Raw genomic sequence first — 26,509 nt, forward strand, 5'->3', positions numbered from 1 at the left:
GGAGCCATGCAGCCCCCTTTCGCAGCTGCCTGGGACAGTCATTAGCTAGCCCAGACCCTCAGCCAGCTCCCAGGTACAGCTCGCCCTTGCTGGTCCCTTCAGCTGCTCAGCTCCGGGATTCGAAGCAGCATTGGTGGGAAAGCAAATCCCTGTCTGAGAGGCCAGGAGCCCCAGATCTGCCGCATGGGTGGCCACACATCAGGCTGGGGCAGCATAAACAAAGGGGCATTCAAGGGGAACGACAGAGGAAAACGTGGCTCCTGCTGCAGCTCTGCTCCCCCGTACCCCCCTACCCCAAGGAGAAAGATGCTGCCATGGGAGAGGGGAGTCCAGAAATCTCAACCCAAGGCTCCACCGTGCAGAGGAGGGAAGGGGGATGTAGGGCTATGGGGTCACAATGTCAGTCCCCCTTTGGCGGGGGGGAGGGGGTGGAAGAGGACCTTACAGGCTACCTGCAATGTGAGATGAGTCCAGCAGCCCCTGGGACTGGCCAGTCCAACCCCTCACAGCCAGCCAGCGCAGAGGGGGCCCATCTGACCCCCACCCTGCCCATCCACTGCCTCTCCCCTCACATTGCTTGGGCCAGAGAGAAGCCCACCCCTCCAAAGGGCCCACTCCTCTGCTCCGCCTCAGGGAATGTAGGACAGCAGCCCCCAGCCTCCACAGGCCAGTAACTGCCACAGGGCCTCCCTGTCACCCCGACAGCGTGGGGGGGGGGCACCTCCACACCCAGCTGCCTTCAGAGCCACAGCAGCAGGGTTCCCACCTCCAGCCACCCAAAGAGCAGCAGCGGGCCCTCAGGCCCTTGCCTTGCCTTGCCTTGGGCAGCCTGCCCAGTGTACACCTCTGGCTGCACATGGTACCACCCGCACCAGAGCCAGACTCCACACATGGGCCTATGGTGTCTGATGGCTAACGCAGCCCAGGGCATTCAGCTGTACTGGCACCGTTATGGTCACTATGGTTACACCTACACTGCAGTCATATGGTGCAACGCAGCACGTGCAGGCACCCAAGCTAGTGCTGATCCAGCTCACTCCAAGCACGCCAGGGCACAGGGTCCACACACCCAAGTCAAGAGGGGCCGGGCAGGAGCCAGAACCCTTCCCAGACTCCCGGAAAAGCTCCTGGCTGCAGGAAACAGAGCCCTGGCCCCACAGCCTGGTTCCTAGTACTGTCACCCACCGTCCCCACACTGGCGTGTCTCACCCACTTGTTGGGTCTTATCCCTATTAACTAGGATTGGAAATGCCTGGGGAAGGGGCTGTCTCTCCCTATGTGTCTGGACACCACCTAGCGCAGCAGGGCCTGGGCCTGGCTGGAGCCCTTGGGTGCATCTGCAGTACAAAGTCCCTGGCATGACGGGGCCCCAGTCTTGGCCAGTCCTTAGGCACTGCCACAATAAACATGGTTAATAAGAAATAATCACCATTCAGACAGGACCACACATTAGTCCTGTCCAACTCAGGGGCCCTGCACAAACCATCAGCCGACCTGGCTGCATGACCCCAGAGATCTCTCTGGCAAGGGTCCCCATCCCTGCAGCATCTGAGCTCCCACGACCAACAGCTTTCTGTCCCCTGAGAGCAGAAGCCAGAGCAGATGTGGCTTGGGCCCATCTTACCTTGACGTCTTGCTCCAGGCTGTGGATGAGTTCACCGTCCACCTGCCCAGTCTGTGCCACGCGCAGGCTGCGGCGCTCCGCTTTGCGCAGCCGGTACTGCAGGATGCGACAGGTCTTGCTGGCCTGGTCCAGTTGCTGCCGAAGCTCTTGCAGCTGGTAGACATCCTCCTCCATGTAGACGTCTCTCATCTCCAGCATCTCTGCGCGCAGCTCCTCGATCTCATCCTGAGAGAGAGAGACACGTACATCAGAGAGGCTCACTCTTGACAGGAAAAGCCTCCACCACAGATCATTCACCCAGCTAGCTCCAGTCCCACCTTGGGGGTGATGCCAATTCAGTTTACCACAGCTCCAGTGAGCACCAGACCACAAACACTGGTGCCACTGTGATTCTATAGGCAGGACAGTTTCCTCACAGTCCCCAGGGGCAGCCTGCAGCTCCAGGAAGAAGGAGCTACGGCCCCACCTGCCTCTCAGGGCCCATGAATGAATTTATTCATAGATCCACAGCTTCCCAGGCCAGAAGGGCTCACTGGGATACCCTAGCATGACCTCCGGTACAACACAGGCCAGAGACCAGCCCCACAATCATTCCTAGGGAAGATCTGCTAGAGAAACAGCCCCTCTTGACAGAAAAATGGCCATGGATAGAGAACCCATCAGAACCCTCAGGAAATTGTTCCAATGGTGAATAACCCTCACTGTTCAAAACGTACACCCTATTCCCAGTCTGAATGTGTCCATAGATTCATAAGCAAACAAGTCACTGCTGACAGCAAGACCCCCTGCTCCAGCACAGCAGCCTCAGCCTGGGCTTAGCTACCCCATTGTCTGGGGTGCACTGGATAATTATGTGATTTACCAGAGGAAAAGCCAGGATTAGAACTCATAACCACCTTGCCCCTAACTGCAAAGGCAATCCACTAGCCCACACTGCCTCTTGGGCCCACACTAGGATGGAACCCATACCCTTGGTATTATCAGCACCAGGCTTTACCCAGCTAAGCTAACTGGCTTGGGGCACCCAACTGTGTGGCACTGGAAGAGGCAAAGGCTTTGCTGTTGGGATCGGAGAAAGCATAATACTGCCACAGAGAGAGCTCTGGGCCAGCCAGATCCAGGAGGGGGACAATTCCCCTCCCCTGCAACCGCTAGGGTGGTGGCTGCTGACACCCAGGGGACTTGGGCCGAAGCATTCAGGCCCTTGGAATGGCTTAGAGACAAGTTAGGGGAGACGCTGAAAGGGTGACAGGTGCAGCCCAAGTAGATCTACGAGGCTGTCTAGGAGCCTGGAGGGGTTTGCAGAGACCACTAGCCTATTACAAGCCGCGCCTGCAGTCTTCACTGGTCACCACCAGTGAGAAAAGGACTTGCCCTCTGCTAGCACCGCTCACCCACACTCTTGCTTCCAAATCCCTTGGCAAGCAATCAATGGTGAGGAACACAGAGAGGCCCCTCCCCCATTTGCTTTCCCTAGACTGGATACAGGGCTGGAGGATTCAAGGTTTTAAGAAGGCTTTGTGTTTCCTGCTTGCTTTTTACATCTGAAATCCTGAGACTGCATCTCCTCTGCGCCAGCAGAGCCTGGAGAACTGGCAGGGCAATACCGAGGGAGACCTTCGGTCCACCAGTGACAGGGGAGTGGGTTTGATCACATGGCTGGGAATGCTCTTTCCATTTTTGTTTGTGTTTGACTCAAACTCTTGGGAAACAGGAGAGAGAGAGACACTCTCTCCTGGTTAAAGATTCGTTTCCCCGGTGGCCCCTTTCGAATAGGGCTGAGATAGCTCCCAACTCGCAGGATTTCTCCAAAGAGTCCCATAGCTCCACTACCCTCAGCTTTCTGAGGTGAAGAAACCAAACTCACAACAAACAAAACAACAAAACCTCCCAGCCCCTCTAGACCCCCCCCCAAGGGCACAAATCCTCCTCCCAGGTCACCCCCGAGCCTCACGACCCCCTCTTTGAGGTAGGGCAATATTACCCCATTTTAGAGATAGGGAAACTGAGGCACAGAGTCATTCCATGACTTGTCTAAGGCCAGGGGCAGAGCTAAAATAAAACCCAGGTCTCCTCCCACCCACTGCTGTGCTTTTACCATCAGCCCATCCACACAAAAGATGAGGACCCATTTGCTTTGTTTCATGCTCATCCCTTGCCACAGCCACATGGACACCTGTGACACGCAGCCCCAGCACGCTGGCTCCATTCTCTCCCACCACTGGCAGCTCCACACAGGCCAAGGGAGAGAATCACAGCTACGTGAGTCCAGTCGGCCGCTCGACCACCCCGCGCTGTGACTCCCATCACCGACTTGCCTCCCTACGCTGACATGGCTAATTAGACCTGGGTGATTATGACCCACACACCGTGTCCAATGCAGGGATAAAAGAGGGCAGGGGTTCCTATGCAGAGGCAAAGATCCACACAGCAGCATTACCAAGGCCCTGAGCTCAGCCTCCCCTACGGTTTTGTCGTTATACCTGCTGGCGAAATCAGTGCTGTCCCATTTACACAGATCCCTCCCCAAAGGAACGTTAAATTGCCCAGCCCTGCAATAGCAAGCCAGCCCGACCCCAGCCCCATGCCAGCAGGTGCTTTCCAGAGGGGTGGGCGAGGGATTGCAGCCTGAGCCTCCAAGAGGCTGCTGTCGTCACAGGGAGTAATAGAGACGACCTCACATGTTGGGAGTGAGCACACCCCCAAGGGATAGCTCCAGCCTCCCCCTCTGGGGCCCAGCCTGGGTGCCCTGCCCTGCAATGCTCCCACCACCCACCAGCTTGGGACACGAGCCCTGGACTCAGACTCTCACCATCGTTTTACACAGCACATTAGGTGCCAAGGGCGAAAGGACAATGGCAGTTCTCTGCCACAGTCCACGATGCACTAGACAATGACTGACCATGTGCAAACTCCTGCTCCTCTCCCTACCATCCCTAGCTGACCTGCACACAGCGCAGGAGTGCAGCAGGCACTAGGCTGACCCAGCCCAAGCCAAGGAGCCAGGAGGCTCAACTTTGTGCGATTCATTCCCTAAGCACATGCCCCCTGGGCCCCAGCAGCACTGGATGGGCCACTCCTTCAGCTGTGCTCCCGCAGGGGACAGAAGCCTTTCTATGCCATTTTCAAGAGAAGGGGCCAGGAGATAACACCTCCTACATGGGGCTGTCAGCCCCAAAGCAGCAGCAAGAACTGCTTAGGGTTCTGCAAGCTGTGGGGCATCTCCTGCCAGTTCCAACACTGAGCATACGTGTCGCTGTGCCCAGGCTCTGGAAGGGGCGGGCAGGCAGCCTGGGCTAGTGACATGGGCAGCACAGCCCTGTGTCATCAGCCTGGGAGATCTCAGACATCCTCACGGTGCACGTGCTCCCACTGCATGGGCCCTGGAGTCTGCCCCAAACAGACGCACCAAGAACACAGGGCTCGCTAAAGCAGCCTGCAGCTAAAGCTAACCACAGGCTTTAGTTCAGTGCTCAGGCCCCTGCCAGCTGTTAGCAGAGGGCACAGTCAGCTGCTGTGAGCCAGGACACCTGGGTTCTATTCTGGGCTCTCCCACTGCCTCGCTGTGTGACCCTGGGCAATTCACATAACTGCTCAGTGCCTTAGTTTCCCTTTCTTTAAAATGGAGCTAATAAAACCTTCCCTGCCTCAAGCACATGCTGAATTAGCCAAGGTCTCCTTAAGCTACACAAGAGCAGTGTGAATAATAAAGGGCTCCTGCTTTTTCTTTAGCACACCCAACTCACCTCACTGTACCAACGGTGCACCGCTGCCCATGTCAACAGCCTGTGAAAGAACACGGCACTGACTCTCCGAGTACCTACGCTCCTCCACACTCACACCACATCGCCACACAAACAGCAGGCCCCTGCTCACAGAGAGCTGGCAGCAGTTCCAGCACACCCAACTCCCCCTGCAATGACAGCATGCTGAGTAATCCTGACATCCCACAGAAACAAATCAAACCTGAGAGACTCCAGCAAGGGCGACAGAGGGGGAGGTGCAACAAGGGGCCGCAAATATTTACAGTGAAATAAAAAGGAAGGAGGGGGTGTGGACAGGCGAAGCACAGACAGAAGCAGCAGCTAAAACAAGAGCAATGCAGGTTGACAAGGAAGAGATCTTTCAGCAATGCAGCAGGCGGCCCTGGAGCGATTCACAGAGAGACTGCACTGCGCTCCAACCTCTGACCCAGCCCAGTGAAGGGTCCTCAGCCCAGCCCTGCTGCCTATGAGTGTTCTCAGAACACCCCAGCACAAAGGGTCATGAGCCATGGTCAGAGGGGGATCACAGCAGCAGCAGGACCTGTCCGGGTCTGCAGCCCCATTCAGTTTCTGGGGTTTCACTGCCATGCAGAGGCACATTCGCACCTGGAGGGAGATAGTGGGACATTTACCAGCCCCCCCATTTCCCCCAAGCTGGAAAAGAAATCAGGCCATGGTGCTGGACTGTCCCTTTGGACACAGTCAGTCAGTCTCAGGTGAACTCGCAGCCCTGACGGCCTCCAGGAGGCAACAGCTTTGCAGAAGGAGGCCTGCGCCTTATGGCAAAGGGGCCAAGCAAGATTAACACCAAAGTGAAAGGTTAAAAAGCAGATTGTGTGCGCGTCCCAGGAAGGGATCTCTGCTAAGCAGAGACCTCAGCTAATCCTCTAGAGGTCAGTACAGCGTGTCTGACTCCCCTCTGTCTCAGGAGCGCCCCCACAGCTCCACTCTGCCCCTGGCAAGGCAGCACCAGGCATCTCCTTCTGAGCCCTCAAGCAACGGGGCTTCCTTTGCTAAGGAAAAGCTCAGGGGCAGTACTGCCTAGCAGACTGAGCTCAGGACAGGGAGCCAGGAGCTCCCAAGAGGCGGTCTTGGTTCACTGGCTCAGATATTCACGGACCTCCTGACGCATGCAGAGTCCAGGGCTGCACACCAGGCGAGTGACTGCACCTGCAAATGGCTGACTTGACACAAGCATAGGGCATTGCAGGGGTGTACAGTCATACGCTTAGATTCCTTAGGAACCTGGATGGCTGCATGGCCTGGGACAAGCCCTGCCACTGCTCTGCCTGAGCTCCTTTCTCCCCAGGACTAGGCTAGTCCTTAGTCAGCTCCCTCCCTGCCACATATGTAAGAAGTGCTTTCAGTATGTACAGTGCTAGGGATTCCCACGCGGCCAGGTGAGAGAAAAGGCCTTATTGTGCACAGAACACAGACACCAGTCATCTCCAACAAGGTTGGGTCCGAGCAGGATTCCCATGTGGGAGCAAATGGAGGGGGAGAGAAGGCTAATACAGCAGCTCTTCCCATCCCTATTCCACAGTGTCCTGGGTCCCCAGCCCAGCTTCTCCTGTCTCATCCCACTGGAAGCTCAGAATCCTGCACTGGGAACATCATTGTCTGGTGCCACAGGAACAACCAAGCAGCAAGGGATCTGGTGCGGGATGTGGCAGGAAAGCCTGGGCCACCTAGGAGGGGCTAAATCCCTCCCCAGACTGACAGGTCCGAGGGCAGAGAGAGGGTAATGCAGCATCCCTCCCCTGACAGGTTCCACAATTCCCATCCAGATGGCAGCGCACAACCCTAGGCAAGAGGGGAACTCCTCCCTTTGGGCTTCCTCCAGCTATTACCCAATACCCGCTCTAGAGAGCACTCACACCAGCTGGCATTCCTGGCTGCCCCAGCTGCAGGACTCCACCGCAGACAGCAGGTAGGTCTCTGCTGTTCCTCTGCAGGTCACACTCCTTCCCTGAAACCCTCAGGCTTTTACTGAGTGGATTTGGGGGGTGGGAGCAGGGATATAAAGTCCCTTGTTTTTCCAGGCCAATGAGTCACTTGCTGTGATCAGCCACAGAAAGCCAGTCATGGGACAGTACCCATTAGAAAGCCTTTTGATTGAGCCAGCGTGAAAAGGGGACACGAACAATGGCTTAGCAGGCCTGTCTCAGCCTGCACGTCAACTCAGATGATAAAACAAGGCATCATCTCCCAGGGCACCAGCTCGATATGTCATCGGGAAGCACTCGCACAACACTCTCCCCTTCACTTCAGTTGTTGAATTTGCTAAGTTATGCGATGCAAACCCCTCAGCTGCCACCCCAGAGACCCATAGCATGTACACAGCCCTTCCACCGGGTATCCCAGAGCTGGGCTCTGAACCCCATTCACAGATGGAGAAACAGAGGCCCAGGGAGCAAGTCCCAAGTCTTCCCTGCCTCCCACCTTCTGAAGCCATTTTCACCTAGTCAAAGGAGGTGAGAGGAGACTCCCGCTCTGGTGGCATTTTACAAAGGTGTAAAGGACAACACAAAGGTCAAGGCAGGGTCACCAAGGCACACAATTTACCCAGGGTGATTGACAGAGCCCACCTCCTGCCTCCCAGCCCGGGCCCTGGCCACACCGCCCCCTTCATGCGGGGAATTTCACCACAGTAACAACAGAACAAGGCACTGGGTGAACGAACGTGGCCCAGAGTTCTGCTCCATGTCCCATGGCTGCCCTGATGGGAAGAGCCCTGGGGCAAGGAGTGTCTATGTGCTGGGCAGCACATTGCTGGTGCTAAGTACATACATAATGATACAGGTGTGCTCTGCAGACTACAGGTCCTAGCATGCCATGCTCCATTTCTCTGAGCAGAGGCTACTTGCATTCCTGAAACTTGTGGTGTCCAAGTTGCATATTAAATAGGAGGCCAGCCACAAATTTCCTTCATTTCATGCTCATTGCCAGTGAAACATGGCATGAGCATGAATCTGGCCAAAGGGAAGACTTCCCAAGAGCCTTCTTTGTGACCTGTTCAGTCAGGACCCACCTTCCTCCCACACCGACAAGCCTGGTGCCTGTGGCTCCCAGCCTGCCAAAAGCCTGGCCCAGGAACACCCAGAAGGCTGAGACTCAGGCAGAGTCCCGAAGCTGGGCGGCTATGGGGACCAGTCACTGTTGGTGGCAAACAGAGACTATCAGCTAGGCAATCCAGGATTACCTTCCAGCAAGGCTAACCCAGCTGCTCCTCAGATTGCAGGGAGAACAAACAACCAGATGAAATGCGAACTCCTGAAATGCCAAAGGAGAGAAATCCAATCCAGCTCACGATTCCAGGTGCCATTTTGTGCCAGCTTAATCACCCATTGCCACTTGTGGGAGCCAGCAATCGGAGAAAGCACCAGGCCAAGCCATCGGGGCAAGATGCATACCACTGCAGGTACACACTGGCATTAAAAACTGAAAAGAAAATCTTTTTGCCGAAACGACCCATACAACTGGCTCCCACTCACTGGGCTTTTGACTGTTCCCAGGGGCTATTCTGGATCAGAGCACCAGGGTAGAAATGCCACCGCTGTTTGGAAATGAAGAACACATAGTGAGTCTTTGGAACAGCGAGTTCCAGGGGGCAGAGTGGCCTCGTGGGAGACGTGTTTGGAGAAAGGATCCTTAGCAATGAAGCGGCCTTTTAGCAAGAGACCTGCATTGTTAAGAGTTGCTGGGGCTGCGATTGCATCCAATTACACTCAGCAAACAGCCCTGGGGAGCAGTGCGGATTGAGCAGCCGTATGCAATCATGTAATGAAAGGCTGTATCAGAGGGATGCTTACCCGCCTTTGGAAAGCCCTATATAGCTATTATTATTAGGAGTATAATAAAGGGCAGGAGCTGGAACCGTGCAGTACAGAGTATAGCAGTCCAACCCCCAACCCCACTCTTCCAAGTGTCCAAGTATAGCGTGCAGGTATTTCTCTAGATCAGGGGTCGGCGACCTTTCAAAAGTGCTGTGCTGAGTCTTCATTTATTCACTCTAATTTAAGGTTGTGTGTGCCAGTAACACGTTTTAACGTTTTTAAAAGGTCTCTTTCTCTAAGTCTTTAATATATAACTAAACTACTGTTGTATGTACAGTAAATAAGGTTTTAAAAATGTTTAAGAAGCTTCATTTAAAATTAAATTAAAATGCAGAGCCCCCCAGACTGGTGGCCAGGACCCAGGCAGTGTGGGTGCCACTGAAAATCAGCTTGTGTGCCGCTTTCAGCACGCATGCCATAGGTTGCCTACCCCTGCTCTAGATGAAATTGCCTCCAGTATAAAATCAAGGGAAGAAAATTGTTACTCCCAAGAACTCCATGTACACATGTGATCAGCTTCAGAAACCAAACAAGTCTCAAACATGTCAAATTAGAGACCACTAGCCCAAAATGTACCCACTAGCTCTTCAGACGGCCTGATGCAAAACAGCCTCTTTCTCGTCCACCTGCAGCATCACAACTAGGCAGCAACAAACCCAGGACACACACAGTGAGTGGTGCGGGCATCACTCTGTCCTGCTGCTCCACTCTTGAGGGCAGGCAGCAGATGGGAGTCCTCATGTCTCAAGAACTAACATGGTGGGCTGGAGGAGGGACAACTCAGCAGACCAACCAGGGAAGCAGCCAGTTCTAAGCTGGAGCCTTGCCTAAGTCTGCACTGCCCCTTTAAGACAGAGGTGTCCCAAATTCGCCCAACCAAGAGCCACACTGAGAGCTTGCAAGGACTCTTAAGAGCTGCACCGGCTGGCATAAAATGGAGCAGATGCTCTTTAATACAGGGCAGCATGGCCCCTTAGGGACAACAAGCCCCAGATTGCAATGTAGCCAGGCACCTCAGCTCAGGACCAGCATTGCATTCTGGGCCTCACATCCCCATTGGTTAATTCTTGCAAAGTGGCTAGAAAGTCTAAACTTATCTATAAATGCACATGATTGTTGCTCTGACTGAAGGGAAGAGAGCAGCAGCTCAGAGCAGGAAATTGCACGGCCCACCTCTGGGCCAACTTGGCTTGCAGCGTCCCCAAATCCTCTTTGGATTTGGTTTTAGTAAGAAAAGTACCAAATGGTAAATAAAGCCATCTGCTTCCTCAGAAGCTCAGCTTTTGGAAGTGAGTGAACAAATGTACACCTGACACGTGTGCCCACAGCGCTCACGCCTTGCGCATGCTGGGGATTCGTGACTGCACAGCTGAGCTTCGCACGTGCATGAGAAGGGTGCAATCACACATTTGAAAATGTAACAGTCCTTCCCTCTGAGTAGACAGCTGCATCACCGGTGCCAGCTGTTTAGAGAATGACTTCTGTACACAGCAGCCTCCCTCCTCCTGCTCACAGAGTCAGAGATTCCAAGGCCAGAAGGGACCATTAGGATTAACCTCCCACATAACACAGGAGATGGGAACCTCGCCCAGCAATTCCTGCATCCAGCCCACAACTTCTGTTTGAGCTACCACAATCAAAACCTTCCAGAGGAAACCATCTCACCAGGTTTTGATGGAATTATTGGTATTGTCTTTTTAAAAAAAAAAAACGTGAAGACAAAATACTAGAAAACATTAAATATCTAAAATGAAATCCAGACTCTACCACAGTCATTGGGAGTTTTGCCACTGGCCTCAATGGGTATGTCTATATTGCAATTAAAATGCCATGCCAGCTGACTCGGACTAAGGGTCTGTTTAACTGCAGTGTAGAAGTAAAAGCTCAGGCTGGAGCCTGAGCCCTGCGACCCTCCCACTTTGCAGGGACCTACAGCCCAGGCTCCTGCCTGACCCCAAACATCTACACTGCAGTTAAACAGCCCCTTAGCCAGAGCCCCACGAGCCCAAGTCAACTGGCACAGACGGGTTTTTAATTGCAGTGTAGACAGACCCAATGGAGCCAAGGTTTCACCGCTAAGGAATAACACACCCATGTGCAGTCAACCCCGAGCTTATAAAGGACAGATTGTGCCCGGAAAATCTGATTGGTTTAAAAACAAAAATGACAAACTGCTAGGAAGCACCGAGGAAAGCAGGCATATTCAATCTGGATTTCACTGGAGCATTCAATCGAGCATCTCATGAAACCTTTTATCACCAAATTAATTCAGACTGATTTCGCTATGAACGAGCACTGCCACGCAGACTGGCTCAGGGACTCCGAGCAAATGGCGATATATCGAATTCAAGAGAGGGGTCCAGCAAGAGAAAATTACACTGGTCCAAGCGCCTGGACTTTCTGTATTAAGTCCTGGACCAGTGCCAAAATAGAACTCCTAGCCTGAGGGACCATTTAAGGACCAGGGTCTTGTGCAGCCCAGGGCTGGAAAGGAAAGCACTCCGATTCCCAGTGGTGCCTAGTGTTCCTTTATAACCCCAGTAAGTCATGGCGTATTACAGCCTCAGCCACAATCATTCGGATCACCAGCCTGACTTTCCCACGCGACACCTGCTTCAATTCTGACCTGATTTTAGTGGCCACTGAGCACTGTTAGTTAGTATATTGGGTCAGCTCTCACTCTGTGTGCTACAAACTCATCCAGTTTCCAGCCAGGAATAAGCACTGACCTGTAACTTCAGGGGCTACTGAGACTATCAGCATATAAAACCCAGATGGAAGGGGAGTGAATTGGGGGCTAAAGCAGGGTAATGCTGGTTTATTGAATGTTAACAATGTAAAACAACTTCAATCGCATCATGGCAGCTAGACTTCATTGTATGCCTCACTAGGACAAGTCAGAGAGGCTGTTTGCATCCCATGCAGCTGACGACATGGGGAGCTCCTCCTCCCGATGGACACAATGGCCCCTGGAGGTGAAGTGCAGAAAAAAATCAGCAGATTTAGGAAATGGGCTGATTTTATTCCACCTAACTTCCCTTCAAAACACACACACACAGCCTCCAGCTCTGCCCTGGCAGTGATGAACAGGTGAATGCTGTACAGTTCCCATCTCTCAGCACTAGTGTGTCAGGCTTTCTGCAGACTGAGGTAGACAGCGCTGGCTTTACCTCTGGAAGGTTCACACCAAATCAAGGGCTCAAATCTTTCTGCTGAATTAAAAAAACCACAAACTGGCAGAAACTCTGTGCTTTTAAAAATACTCATGTTTACATATTTACCTCCAGGATGGCATCAACTGCACCAAGAAAACGTGGCCATCTCCTCATCAGAGCTATAAAGAGCTGCCTGGACGAGACTCAGCCATGGAGTCCCAAGCCCTTCCTATTCAGGCTACCCTACCAGAGAGCACAGCTAACCCAGCAGATACATTTGCACAAGGCAACCAAGGACCCTGCCTAGCCCTGGTCTTGAGCTCCAGGGTTGGTTGAGGGCAAGGAGGGAGTGGGAGAGGAAACAGACAGGCTGCACCTAGCTTCCCATGCCTGTGGAATCAGCCTGTGTTCCTGATGCTAACAAATCCATCAGCCATTGTGCAATCACAGCAGCAAGGCCACATGATTCCAAGTTGTGGCTCTGCGTGTTACATGTATGGCTCATTCCCTTTGCGGCAAACTGTTCCTCTAAACCGGTGGTTCTCCACATGCAGCTCAATCAGCACACAGCGGCAACTCATGTGACATCTTCAGGGCCATACAGATAGTATATATATAGTGCGTGGATGTGACCCACATAACACGGAGACCTGCTTATGCAGTCCACAATGGTAAACAGGTTTTTAACCATTGCTCTAAACCATAATAAATGGATGAGAATTAGAGGCCAGAAAAATGCTGACAAATTGGAGACAGTTCAGAGAAAAGCCACACAAGTCTACCCGGGGCTGGAGGAATTGATTCCCATGATTGGAGGAGTTCACTGGGTGCAGCATAGCTTGGCTAAGTGCCAATGATGGGGGAAGGGAACATGCTGACCACCTCCAGTTAGTGAAGGGTGCCCACACCCTGGCGGGAGAGCAGTTGTTTGCAGTGACACAACAGGCTTCTAATAAGGAGCGGTGGGGAGACATTACAAAGGGGAGGTTTTAGCCTGTATGGAAGGAACGACTTCCCAAGGAGGAGATGGTCAAAGGGAGGGCCAGGCAACTGTGCACAGGGCCAAGCCAGACATTCCTGCAGAGTCAAGTGTTCACTTGAACAGCAATCTGCAAAGGCAAACGGTGCCTGCCGATTTTTGTCATTTGTGTGTTTTAGGAGGGGCCGGGGACTAAGCAAAGCACAGCCCTAAAGTAAGAAGGGAGACAAAACTTTAAAAAAAAAACAAAAAACAAAAAAAACAGAGGCCGAGTGAATGGCAGGGAACAATAGCGGGAAGAGAGCCTTCAGGTCAAGTATCACCAACACAAAGTGCCACAAACTAGACAAGTGAGATGCAGCTGGAAAATAGGAGGGCAAAGAGGGAATCAATCGGAAGAGCAGATAAGCAGAGACATGAATACAAATGAGAAGCATATCAGAAGCAGGAAGCCTGAGTCAGCGGGACCTCAGGCTCCCATCCAGGAGGACCAGGACAATAAAAAGAAGCTTTGCCTCAGTATTCACCTCAACATATATTGGGTAGATAACCTCCCCCAAAGCTACTCTTCAGGTAACTAATGTGAAGTACCATCAGCTGTCAAGAGGTGCTGGAACAAGATAACTAGAGAGCAAGAAGTCGCCCAGCCCAACACACCCAAGAGTTCTAGAGAAACTTATGACTGAAATAGCTGAGCTACCCAAAGAAGTATGAACTCTATCAGTAAAGTCGCTTGTCTTTGGAAAAAGTGCTGGAGTGAACCCAGGATGTCCTGGGAGCCTTATTTAAAACACCTAAGGGACCAAGATCCAAAGGGAAAATGAGCTCTGGTTCTGCAGAGGAAAATCCAACCTGCTAGAATTCTTGTGGGAGTCAGCCAAAAAGGTGGCTAAAGGAGAACCAGAGGAGATACTACCTAGACCTCCAATAAGCCTTAGAGAGAATCCCTCACAAAAAACAATTCAGGAAATTAAGGCCTTAAAGTTAGGTCAACCCAGATACATCACTCAGAGGTGTGAAAAATCCACACCCCTGAGTGATGTAGATAAACCAACTTAATCCCAGGTGTAGAACGTGCTAGGTTGACCTAGCTACTCCCTCTTGGGGAGGGGGATTATCTACCCCGATGGGAGAACCGCCCCCCCCCCGCCCCCTCAGCACAGGTTGTGTCCACAGTGAAACACTGCAGAGGCGCAACTGTGCTGCTATAGAGTAGACAAGCCCAGAGTAGCCATGGGATGAAGCTAAAGTTCTGTCATGAATTAGAAATTGGTTAAAAGAAAAAACAGAAACCAACTGTTCATTTTTAGACTGGAAGGAGGTTAACAATCGTCCCCACAATCTGTTCTCTAATCAGTATATTGATTACATGCAAAAAGAGTTGAATGATGAGGTGGCAAAATTTGCAGATGACATAAATAATTGTGTGTCAAGAGAAGAGAAGAGAAGAGAAGAGAAGAGAAGAGAAGAGAAGAGAAGAGAAGAGATTGGGAGGAAATTCAGAAAGCCCTAAAAACTGAAAAATACAACAGCAGATGAAACTCAAGGTGCAATGTGATAGCAGGGAGAGCTGCATGATCATCTCCAGGGATGGGCTGCACATTAATTGTTATCACACAGGAAAAGTTCCTTGACATCACTTTGGGCAGCTCAATGAACAAACGAGGTATCTGAGTTAGGGATCACACTGGACATACTATACCCCAGTGTTTTTCAAACTGGGGTTGCCGCTTGTGTAGGGAAAGCCCCTGGCCAGCCGGGACGGTTTGTTTACCTGCCCCATCTGCAGGTCCAGCCAATCACAGCTCCCACTGGCTGTGGATTGCTGCTCCAGGCCAATGGGGGCTGCTGGAAGCAGCATGGGCTGAGGGACATACTGACTGCCACTTCCAGCAGCTCCCATTGGCCTGCAGCGGCGAATCACAGCCCGTGGGAGCCGCAATCGGCCGGACCTGTAGACGGGGCAGGGTAAACAAACCAGCCTGGCACGCCAGGGGCTTTCCCTACACAAGTGGCGACCCCAGTTTGAGAAACACTGCTATATCCCTATACAAATGCAATGCTACAGCCTTGCTGTATCAACTGCACTCCAGTTCTAGTCACCCTGTCTCAGGAAGGAGCACAAGTGGCAAAGGTCCGGAGAACAGCAACAAAACTGATGACAGGCACAGAAAGACTTAGGTTCCAACCCTGCAAACACTTACACATGTGCATGACTTTACTCTTGTGAGTGGACTCACAGCATGAAATCCTGTCTCTGCGGAAGTCAGCAGGGTTTTGACCACTGAATGTAATGGAACTACTCACACAAGTGGTTATACATATGCTTACATATTTGCAAGTACAGAGCAAACTTAAAACTGGTAAAAGGAATTTTTTTTATACAATGCATAATTAACGTGTGAGACTTGCTGGCACAAAATATTGAGACAGAGAGCTTAGTAGGAGTCAAAAGACATCAGACGGTTGTATGGATAATAAGAATATCACCTGCTGTTATGCTAGTTAGGATGAAAATATGTAAAGGATATCAAACCTCCTGCTTCAAGGCACAAGCTAACTATTACCTGCCTGGAATTAGGGAAAAAACTCTCTCATGAGCCTGTTATGATATAATTTATTACTATTGATTACAGCAGGATGCAGAGCCTCCAGGCAGGACTGAGGCCCAGTCTCACTGGATGCTGGACAACATACAAGAGAAGACAGTCCTTTCACTAAGGAGCTTGCAGTCTAAATAAAGACAGGACACAACGGGGAGGGGGGAAGGGAGAGAAAACAAGAGATGGTGACAATAACAGGAGCAGAAGCTTGTGTATATGTTTAGCTAAGTGTGCACTGTTTCCACTCATACTTTCCCCCAAAGCTTCTGGTACCGGCCCCAGTCAGAGCTGGGTCCTAGGCTAGAAGCCCCACAGATCTGAAGCAGGATGGCAGTGCTGTCTCGCTGTGATCTCTCCTTGTAAAATGGGGATTACTAGCCAGGAATGACAAGGCGACATTTCCTCTGAGATTAAAGAACAAAAGCAGCTGCTTTCAATTAGTGCCAGAGGAGGGGATCACACTATAACTTACCAGAGAAAATTAGATGGGGATTTCCACTGAGAATTAGTAAGAAGGAAGCTGCCGAGGCTTCCAGACCCCATGCCATGCTGTGTCCCAAATTCCTGGGGCCCCTGACCCCAGCAGACACAGCCGACCTCTAGCCCCAGCACAGCATCCTACTCTGCTGTAACAGGCCTGAGCTCTGGGTCCCTGCACAGCACAAGGGGACAGCAGGTCACCTCCACCAGCCAGAGGCTGGGATAAGATCGGCTACAAAGCACAAGCTCAAACGAAAACTCAGAATCCTCAGCCCTACCCAAAGGGTGCAACGATTGATGTATTTTGACAAGTCAGTCTGAGCTGTGGTAGCCAACCAGCGGCAGCAGTGAGTGAAGCCAGCTGTTACCTGGGGGTTGCACAGACCAGTGACCAAAAGCAACCACCCAGGGATTGTGCCCCAGAATCCCCGAGGCTGCCTGAGTGAGTGAATGAAGCCTGGCATACTACAGAGGGCACAAGCTTTCAACGCCAACACAAACCAGGCTGCTAGCCAACTGCCATTGCTCCAGGAAGGGCCTGTAGTCATCTGCCCACAGAGTAAATGGTTGGGCACAGCAGTGTGCTGCAGGAGAACGGCTGTCATTTATGCTGGTGGTTCTGAGACATACCTGGAAGAGTGATGATAAGAGAGATCAGCCCCCATCCCTGCCCTCTCCTCTGCCTGCTCTTATTGCCTCCCCTGCTCCTCCTCAGACTGGCCAGTTCTGGGCTCCTCACAAGTCTGGGGCCAAATCCTGGCTCCAGGGAAGTCAAGGCACAATTTACCATTGACTTCAATGGGGCAGGATTTTCCCCTGGGATCTAAGGCCAAGATTTTCAGAAGAGATAAGGGCCTCAAAGGGTCCTGAGTCTCAAAGTGCTGAGCACCCAACCTCTGAAAATTAGGCCCCTTTAAACCCGCTCAAGAGGGACCTCAAAATCATGAATAGCTCTTGAAAATCTTGGCCAGCCCCTTCAGAGTGTTCCCCTTTTCTGCCCCTAAATAGCGATGGCAGCATATTGGTTTTCACAATACAAAAAGCAATAGACTGGTGCCAGGTTGGCATCAATCATTTCAGCCCTGTAATATAAGATGGGGCAGGTGGGGGGGCATGATGTAACCTAGCCACATCTCTGCTGGGATTGTGGTTCAGGTGCAGTATGTATTCCTGTGCTGTGAAAACACAATAAGTATTTTTGAAAAGCAGTAGCTATTCTGATCTAGCTCTGGAAACCAGAGACAGTCTGTAAACCTAGGCTCCTCCTCCACTGTGCTGGGCAAATAACGAGATACAGCACATCTGCTTTACACTCATGTGCAATAATAAAAAGCTGGACTGTGCCTTCTGCACACGGCAACCTGGAAGAAGAGACTCAAGTGCTGCAACACCCCACTCCCCACTGCATCTTGCCAGCAGATAGCAGACAGCTCAGCAGAGATTAAAATGTGTTGGGGGGGGACAAACAATTCACAGCTTTACGCTTGCTCTCATAAATTAATAGCCGAACAGCTGAGAGCTTCGATCAACTCAAACATGCAACATTTCAAAAATAAAAAGAGGCCACAAAGTCTCTTTCCTCACACTCCGCATTCAGATCACACACAACTAGCAGGATATTCCACAAAGCTAGCTACAGAGAGCACCGATGACTCGGGAGGCCACATGCAACCAGCGTTCTACAGCAGAGCAGCAGGCACTCTCCTCTGCAGGATGCCAAGCGAGTGGCCCGCAGAAGTTACAGGTCCCAGAATGCAACCCTCCACCTTGATGTGAGCAGAGACATCTGGGACCTATAGTCTCCTGGGGCCACAAAGCCATGTTTTAAGATGGGAGTGGTAGCAATCTGATCTCATTAACAAAAACTAGCAGCAGCCTTGGGGGTCCTGTCATGTTGCCAACAAAGCCTGGGTACCTCTGCAGGAGAGGGACATATTGGCAGGAGCTCATCAACACATTTTGTTGGCATCTCCTGTTCCCTCCTGGCCCCGTTCCGTTAGGTGAGAACACAAAACAACACCAACCAGAGCCCAGCACAAACTGTTCACGTACATAAAAAAGACGGTGCAAGGCAATACAAACCAACTGGGGAAGGTTATTGGAGGAGGGAGGGGGCACTAACAAGCCTAATTCTGGGATAAACAGAGTCAGGTTCAGAGCCCTGGGCTGTAGCAGGTCTCAGTCCATCTGTTAATGTTTGTAGCATGACTCTTTTCTGTCTGAACAGGGATTGGTCTGAAGGCTTTGCCCTCCCCTCATTCCAGACTAGATCTCCAGTCCCCATTCTTTGTCTTCACATCCCTCCGCAGCTGCTGCCGTATCACATCTCACATTTTCCATTTTGCTAAGCAGGGATCCGGGGACCCTGTTCACCACACTGCTGGGTGACAACAAGGCAGCTGGTGGGGATCTTAAAGGCACAGCTCCTTCAGCTGAAGAGCTCACAATCTGAACATGAATTCTGCTGTCTCTTAGGGGAAATGCTTTTAACAGAATCCCAATGGCTGAGGAGGGTCAGGGCAGGTGCACACAACAGAGCTCCCACACATATCTACAGTAGAAGCCAGAGGGGAGCTGACCTCTCCCTCCAAAACTCCTGATCAGAGAGAGGAAGAGGTATCAGCAGTCAGGTTTAGAGGTTTTAGTGACTAGCTTCTGTCCAATTGTACAAAACGCACTGCACTTCTGCGATAACACAGCATAGGGCAGGACGCGCGCACCTTCAAACAGGGTCATTTTAAAGACCTTGTGCGTATTCCTGGTCCTCCCCCATACAAGATACGAATTATTATCTATCCAGTCACAAGCACAGAGCTGAGCAGAACTGATGTGTTAGTGCAAAACCAAACCCTAGTGGCACTTTGCTTCTAGATCTCGCGTTAGCCAAATCCTGAATATTTGGAGGTGGTTGGGAATCTAAGTGATTCTGGTTTTAGCCCATCTTACTAAAGAATAGACAACATCCCAGACCTCAAGAGCCAGCAGCTTCAGTGCAGCACAGAGATCCCTTCCAGTGCTGCCAATATTTTAGCAAAGAACTCCCACAAAAATCTGCCCTCTTAGTCTTTGAAAAACCCTGTGTCCCAAGCATGCATGTGGAGCAGAGAGGAAAGGGTGAGGGGTGGAATTGGTTTATTTGTTTTCCATTTAGACACTTTTTATAATCACAGCCAAGGAGGGAGACAACACCAACTGGCTAACTTATATGAAGCTGCACTTTGCTGGAAGTGTTTATACTTTGATGCTCATAAATATACTGTGCATAATGCTAGCATAGACCTGCTCTACTTGGGCAGTCAGAAATGGGGCAAGGGAGGGCCTCCTCCTCAGGAATCTCTTTCTTTAATACCTGCTTTTGGTGGAAGCTCACAGCAGACCGAAGACAAAGCATTTGGACTTCAGTATTTTCATGAGGCCTAGAAAATAAGTGATTTATCAGTAACCAAGAAGGATGAACCTGAGTCAGGAGAACCTCCAACCCTAAGCTCTAGTTCAACCAGACATTGTAGGCGAGCTGCAAGACCTACTGGGAGAGGTTTTTTGGACTGTCTTATACAGAAGCTCAGACTCACTTGATGATCATAATGATCCTTTCTTGTGTTAAAACCTAGCAGTCTATGAACGCTTCTTTCAATTTGGAGCCAATTTTATCAAGTGGCTCCCAGGGTCACGCGCTACCATATCATTATTCACGTACTCCCATGTGAAAAGCTGGGCAGAGTTCACGCAGCAACTTGCTTTCTTTTGCAGTGCACAGGAGGGCATGTCTGCCTGTGGTTTCTGACCAGCTGGAGCATGGTGTACTACTACGCAGCCCCAGGCTGAGGCTTCAGGAAAGGAACCTAAAATAAGCTGCTTATAACTAGTGTGATCTGAACTACTGACACTCTGCCACACTCCACGTGTAGTGCTGTAGCAGAGCATCACTCATCCGCTTGGGAGCTCTTCCCTAACGTCAGGAAACATTGCTGTACTATTATAAAGCCTACTATGTATTCAGCTACAGAAATGCAGGAATAGTACTATACACAAGGGCTTGAAAAAATCCACCCACCAGTCCCAAGATGGAAGTTCTGCTTGGTGAGTGCTTAACTTAACTTCTTCAGAATTTCAGCTCTCCCATTTTAAACAAAAAAGTGTCTCGTCCCCATGGTTGCAAAGCAAACCTTCCAAATGTGACCCACCTGAAAACAACATGGCGCTGACTTCCTGAGTCTGCAGACAGCAATACCTCTGCAGAATTAGATCAGTCTCACTCTACTGCACTTTGGAAGGTATGAGCAGCAGCATAGCTGGGCTCTAGAGTATGAATATAAAAGATGAAATCTTCAGCTGGGAGAAATTCACCCCAGTAGAAACCCAGCCCCTCTTGCTTCCCAGCAGCAAGGGTAGCAAAGGAGATAGGGTGCTGTAATTGTCACGCTGGCATTGCCATGGGCCTCAAGTTGAATCCCCGTCTCTCATTTTATAACCAGTAGGATTGAATCCTTCTGCCAGCGTCTAGTAAGATGTGTAACTGTGCTACATATGCACACTGTCACCAGAAAGGGATCACAGGGATGTGTAATTATTTAAGCTGGATAGACAGAATAGTTTTCAAATACATTCCTGGGAAACTGGAGGGTTCTCATCTGTATTTTGAAGTGTGAGTGTGGTTGGAGAGTCAGCGCTGGGAGAGAGCTCTCCCAGCGCTGCACGTAAACCACATCCCTTACAGGTGTAGCTTGCAGCGCTGGGAGCGCTGATTACACTGAGACTTTACAGTGCTGTATCTTGCAGCGCTCAGGGGGGTGTTTTTTCACACCCCTGAGTGCGAAAGTTGCAGCGCTGTAAAGCGCCAGTGTAGCCATGGCCTGACAGTAAATCAAAGCCCTAAAGCTCCTTCTACTAATCCTGGTAGGAGTTTGGGCTCCAGCTGTGAATGAGAGCTTTGCTAATGGACAAAAGGCCTCAGGAAGCATCCCCAAGTGTGTTACTTCTGCACAGTGCTCATCTCACAGCTGAAATCCCAACACACTTGCAATCTTCGGCCTCTGCATCTGAGAACTGCCCAGTCTTCCAACCCAAGCCCTCAGCAACAGCAGGTGCCAAGACATAAAAATCACCTTTCTGAACCCACTCCTGCTGTGACGTGGCTCTCCAGATTACAACCTATATCTCATCCAACACCACATCGCTTCGGCACATTTGGGGGGTGGAAGGTACCTGCAAGCCCACCTAGCCCCATTTTCCTGTACTTTTCTTTAAAGTACAGTCACAGCTACAGATTGTCCTGTACTCTCCAGCAACACTCAACCTGTGCATCACAAAGAACTTTGCTCATTGTCCCAGCCTGGATTCAGACCAGTTCCCTACAGGTAAAAGCCCTTTTATCCCATTCCCAATCACCAAGCCCTCCGTCCTGTTTCACATGTTAATGAATTAGATAGCAAAGCCACAGGCCTGGAAAATGGCCCTGAGGCACACATGGGCACCATGCTGACAGCACACATGAGAAAGAACTAATGGAAAAGTAAATGATTTGGAAAATCTGTTGCCCAAAATGAGGCCAACAGCATCAACACGTGCTAGGTGAACCAGTCATTGTGTTTCACAATGGCAATGGGTGCATGAAGTACTGCAAGAGCATCACACTTGCTTTGCTCTGCTCCTGCGAGCAGACAGGCATGGCAGAGTGGCAGCATGAGCCAGAACACCTGGCAGACCTTATTCCATACTGACCAGCCCCAACCCCATTTCTACATAAGCTGTTAAGCGTTACACGTCCACCACACAGGCAAGGGGGCAGAACCGCCTCTGGTTAAGGATGGCAATCCTTTTCCAGAGCTGAGAAATCTCCCAAGCCACAGGTCTAATGAGCTTTGAGCAGAGTTTTTAACATGCCATTGTTGGTTTCTAAGGTCTAGGAAATGCTGTTACATTGCCATGACAACTTTGAATATCTGCAGCAGTTCTGTATCAGAATACTGAGAGGGGCCTGTCTGCCTGAAGCCCTGACTTCCTGCCAATGTTTCAAAAACCACCCTACTACTTTATTTGGCTTTACATGAACTGAGTCTAAATCCATAATCCACAGCTTTAAAACCAGGCTGGGGGTGGGGGGCAAACTGCACCTCTGTACATGGGGCAAGGCCAGAGGCAATGCTTACAGTGAGCAGTAAGGCAGGGGGACAGTATGGGGCTAGTGAACCAGACCCGGAGCCTGCCCCCTGGCCAGTACCCCACAGTGATCTGTACAGACCCTGCTGCTCCCGGCAGCCTCTTTATGGATTTTCTTACAGCACCGAGCTCCAGGCAGCCCCTGAGCCGGGCTTCCACAACCACCGAGCCGCGCAGCAGCTCTCAGCCCAGCCTCCTCCTGGAGCACCAACCTGCTTCTCGGCAGGGGGCCTAGACACAGCCCAGCCTGGCCGCCCTCCGAGACTGGGCCGCGGCTGACAAGCGATGAACCTGACATCACTCAAACACCAACCTAACGGCTCTGCAGCCGCGCCCCGCCCCGCCCCGCCCCGGCACAGCTGGCCTAGGGGGGCGGGACAAGCAAGAGCCCGGGGCACATCACAGCTGGGACCCGAGTGACACCCCTCCTTCCCCCGCCACTTAACAGCCACGGACGTGCCAGGTCCTCCTGCCCGGCCAGGGACCCACAACCCCCGCCCGGTCCCGATCCAGCCACTCCCTACGCCGGGTCCCCTCCAAGCCCTGCCCCGCGCCCGGCCAGCCCCGCACCTTGAGATAGTCGTTCTCGGAGCGCAGCTCCTCCAGCTCCCGCGCCAGGCCCTCCTGCCCCGCGTCCAGCAGCTCCTCGGTGAGGTCGGAGAAGGCCAGCGAAGTGCTGAGCTGCAGGCGGCTGCTGGCCATGGAGGCTGCAGAGGGCTCGTCGGGCGGCGGCGAGATGCCCTGGCCGGCAGGCAGAGCCGAGGCGCTGCCCGGGGACTCAGGGTCGCTGCCGCTGAGCCCCAGATCCAGCGAGAGCAGCTTGGTCTCCTCCGAGGCGCTGCAGTCCGAGCCCTCCGAGCTGCTGTCCGTCAGGCTCAGGGGGGGAGGCGGCTCCGCCCCGGTTAGCCCCCGGCACCGCCCCTTCGCCTTGGCCCCGGCCCGGCCGGGAGCCCCCCTCCCGGAGGGCTGCGGCTGCTTCCCCTTCTTCTCTGGCCGCCCTTCTTTGCCCCCGCCCGGCCGCCGCGAGTGCCCGGGCCCCGAGCCCTGCTTCCCGCAGAGCGAGGCCGGCGAGCCGGGGTGGCTGCCGCGCCGGCTCTTGGCCAGGGACCAGCCGGGCACATCCCTGGGTCTGGCCGGGGACGGCGCCCGCTGCAGCTTCTTCTTCTCGGGCGGCGGCGCTGGGGCCGGGCTGGCTGGCTGGCTAGGCTCCACCTCGGCCGCTTCCATGCCGGCTGCGCGCTGCTCACCGGCCCCGGAGCCTCTGGCCGAAGGCGCGCATCCCTCTGGGCGCGCCGGGGATCGCAGCGCCGGCCCGGGAGCTCCGCGGCCCCGCTAGCCGGACGCCCTGACCTGGAGCTCGGGATCGGCGCGCTGGTCCCTGCTGCGCCCGGGAGCTGGGTGCGTCCTGGGCTGTGATCAGCGCCCGGTGGCCCCAAGGGCGTCCCTCTGCCACGCCACGGGGATCCCTCCTGCGCCGGCAGCAGCGCGGCTCTGTCTGGGTGTCTCCGCCCAGCAGCAGCCGAGACGGTGACGCGCACGGTCGGGGAACAAAAGGCGGAGACGGGCGCCAGAGCAGCGGTGGGATCCTCAAGGCAACAGCGACCCCTTCTCTGGCTGGGCTGCGAGGGGGAATTTCCTCCTGGCACAGTCAGAGCCGCGCCGCGCTGTGCGGGCACTGAGCGGGCAGGACGGTAGCTCGGCGGCTGGGGAGCAGCCTCCTTCTACTGGCCTAAGGACAAGCCAGGAAGAAAATTAGGCCTCCCTGCAAGGTACCATAGGGCTGCGACCTTTCAGACACCCCAAGGAAAAGCATCTTAGAGCCCCATCTGTCTTGTGGCTCCATCACCCCATCCTTCCTGCTCAGCCACCCCAACCTCTGGCGGTGAGCCAGGCCAGTCTGTATTCCACCTTGGTGCCACAGTCTGCCCAGGATATCAGCTGGCATGGAGCCAAGAGCAGGGGCATGTACCTGGCACAGTTCACCTGCTCCCTGACACTTGTCCCTTCTGCAGCATGAGGGAGACCCTGGTGCACGTCTACCTGGAATTTACCAGACTGCAGCCCCTTTTCCGGCTCTTCCAGAACCTTCTCCTCTGGTTCTGGTTGCACTTTTCCCCGCATCTCCTGATCTATGCTCACCCCGTCCGTTGCCCCACAAAGTAACAAGACCTCCTCATCAACCTCCTCTTGGCCGTGGCCAAGGTGGCCATCCACCATACCAGGAGGAGGAAGGTGCTCTGTGACTGTGGGGCCTATTTCCGCTCCTTCCTCAGATCACGTATCCGGGCAGAGGTCCTCTGGGCTGCATCCACTGGTCCCTGGAAGCCTTTGAGGAGCAGTGGGTGCTGTCTGGGATTCTCTGCCTGGTGTCCCCTTCCGGCTCCCTACTTTTGACCCTATGACCCTCATTCCTGTCCCTTGTTCATTAGTTGTCCCCCGACTTCAGCTGAAACTGGGTTCAGTGGCTCCTCCCCTTAGGCTTGGGCGGGGCCTTTAGAGCAGGATGGGCTTGCACTCACCCTTCCCCAGATCTTGAGTAGGTGCCCTAACTTCCCACCCCATGTAAGTGCTTCGTGAAATGCTTATTGTCAGCTATGGTGCAATTCTTTTTGCAATACTGACCATATCACCACTAAAGTCTGCACGTGCCAAGCGCGTGCTTGGGGTGGCAGGCCGCGGGGGGCGCTCTGCCAGCATCGCAAGGGCAGCATGCAGGCTGCCTTCCACGGCTTGCTTGCGGAAGGTCCACTGTTCCCACCCTGCAGGAGGTCCACCAAATCTGTGGGACCAGCGGACCCGCCCTGCCAAAGACAGCCTGCTTGCCGTGCTTGGGGCGGCAAAATCCCTAGAGCCGCCCCTGCCTAAGAGAAACACTGTCACTGATGTAGCTGCTACTATACAAGTTATACCCACATCACAAACATTTACAAAACATCATAAACATGGTAGGACAGCAAAGAAGACACAAAGGAGTAAAGATTCTTCCTATAAAGTCGGGGTCTCAAACACGTGGCCCATGGAGTTATTTTCTGTGGCCTGCCATAGGTGCCGACTCCGGGGGTGCTCCAGGGGACAGGGAAAAATTAGTGGGTGCTCTGCACCCACCAGCAGCCAAGCTCCCCTCCTCCACTTGCCCCACTTCCTTCTCCTCCCCCCGTGAGTGCAGTGTCCCCATTCCTCCACCTACCTCCCAATGCTTCCTGCCACCAAACAGCTGTTTGCATGCTCCGAGGGTGGGGAGGAGTGGGAATGTGGCGTGCTCAGGGGAAGAGGCAGGCTGGGGCTGGGATTTGGGGAAGGGGTTGGAATAGGGGCAGGGAGGGGGTGTGTTTTGTTGTTTGAGTGAGCTGGTTTGACATTCTGCTTTGGCTGCTGTCTGCTGAAGGTGGAAGGTTTGCAGCACTGCAGGATGAGTGATTTTGGGTGGGAAGTTCTCTTCAGGGTGAGGGTTGGATGGTTTTGTTTACTTGAATCAGATCAAAGTGCCTCTATCCCCCACGCTCCCAGGACAGCATCTCCTGCCTCCTGTTACAAGATGTGCTCACATGCTGCACATGCCCCCTGCCTACAAACTGCAGCTGGCTGCTGCCTACCCCTTCAGCATTTTCATTCTTTTGTGTACATGAACTAGAAGGCTGTTCCCACACAGGAACAGTTACAATAGAACATCACCTTGTGGAAGCTAGTGTCTGCTTTGCCTTTAACCCCAGCCCAGGTGCTCAGAGCTGGGGGTGTCTCAAGGGTGGCATCCTGCACATGTTGCCATACCTCTGGCCCCAGAACCCTAGACTACCTTTAAATCAACAGACAAGCGTCACAAGAGACTTGACCATCAGAGCCTTAGCTGAGACCAGCAAACTCATATCATGTAACATCAGTTTGGCTTTAAATCCTAGATTCAGGAGGTGA

At 52.8% G+C, this 26,509-nt stretch overlaps 1 protein-coding gene across 4 annotated transcripts in view; it reads right to left on the minus strand.

The window, feature by feature from the left end:
- SOGA1 (suppressor of glucose, autophagy associated 1) overlaps positions 1–23,503 on the minus strand; it is a 91,685-nt gene extending 68,182 nt beyond the window's left edge. Inside the window, exons 1-3 of one of the 4 annotated variants that reach the window (XM_030532887.1) lie at positions 22,813–22,837; positions 19,791–19,857; positions 1,625–1,849 (exon numbers count right to left, since the gene is read on the minus strand). In XM_030532887.1, the coding sequence (XP_030388747.1) occupies positions 1,625–1,849; positions 19,791–19,832 (267 nt within the window). In that variant the 5' untranslated portion in view covers positions 19,833–19,857; positions 22,813–22,837. Of the gene's footprint in view, positions 1–1,624; positions 1,850–19,790; positions 19,858–22,812; positions 22,838–23,170 lie in introns of those variants that run through there. The other 3 variants (XM_030532888.1, XM_030532886.1, XM_030532889.1) reach the window with 3 other exon arrangements.
- Between the last annotated feature and the right edge of the window lie 3,006 nt (positions 23,504–26,509).

This window comes from Gopherus evgoodei, chromosome 14 (genome assembly GCF_007399415.2).
Source record: "Gopherus evgoodei ecotype Sinaloan lineage chromosome 14, rGopEvg1_v1.p, whole genome shotgun sequence".
Lineage (NCBI taxonomy): Eukaryota > Metazoa > Chordata > Testudines > Testudinidae > Gopherus > Gopherus evgoodei.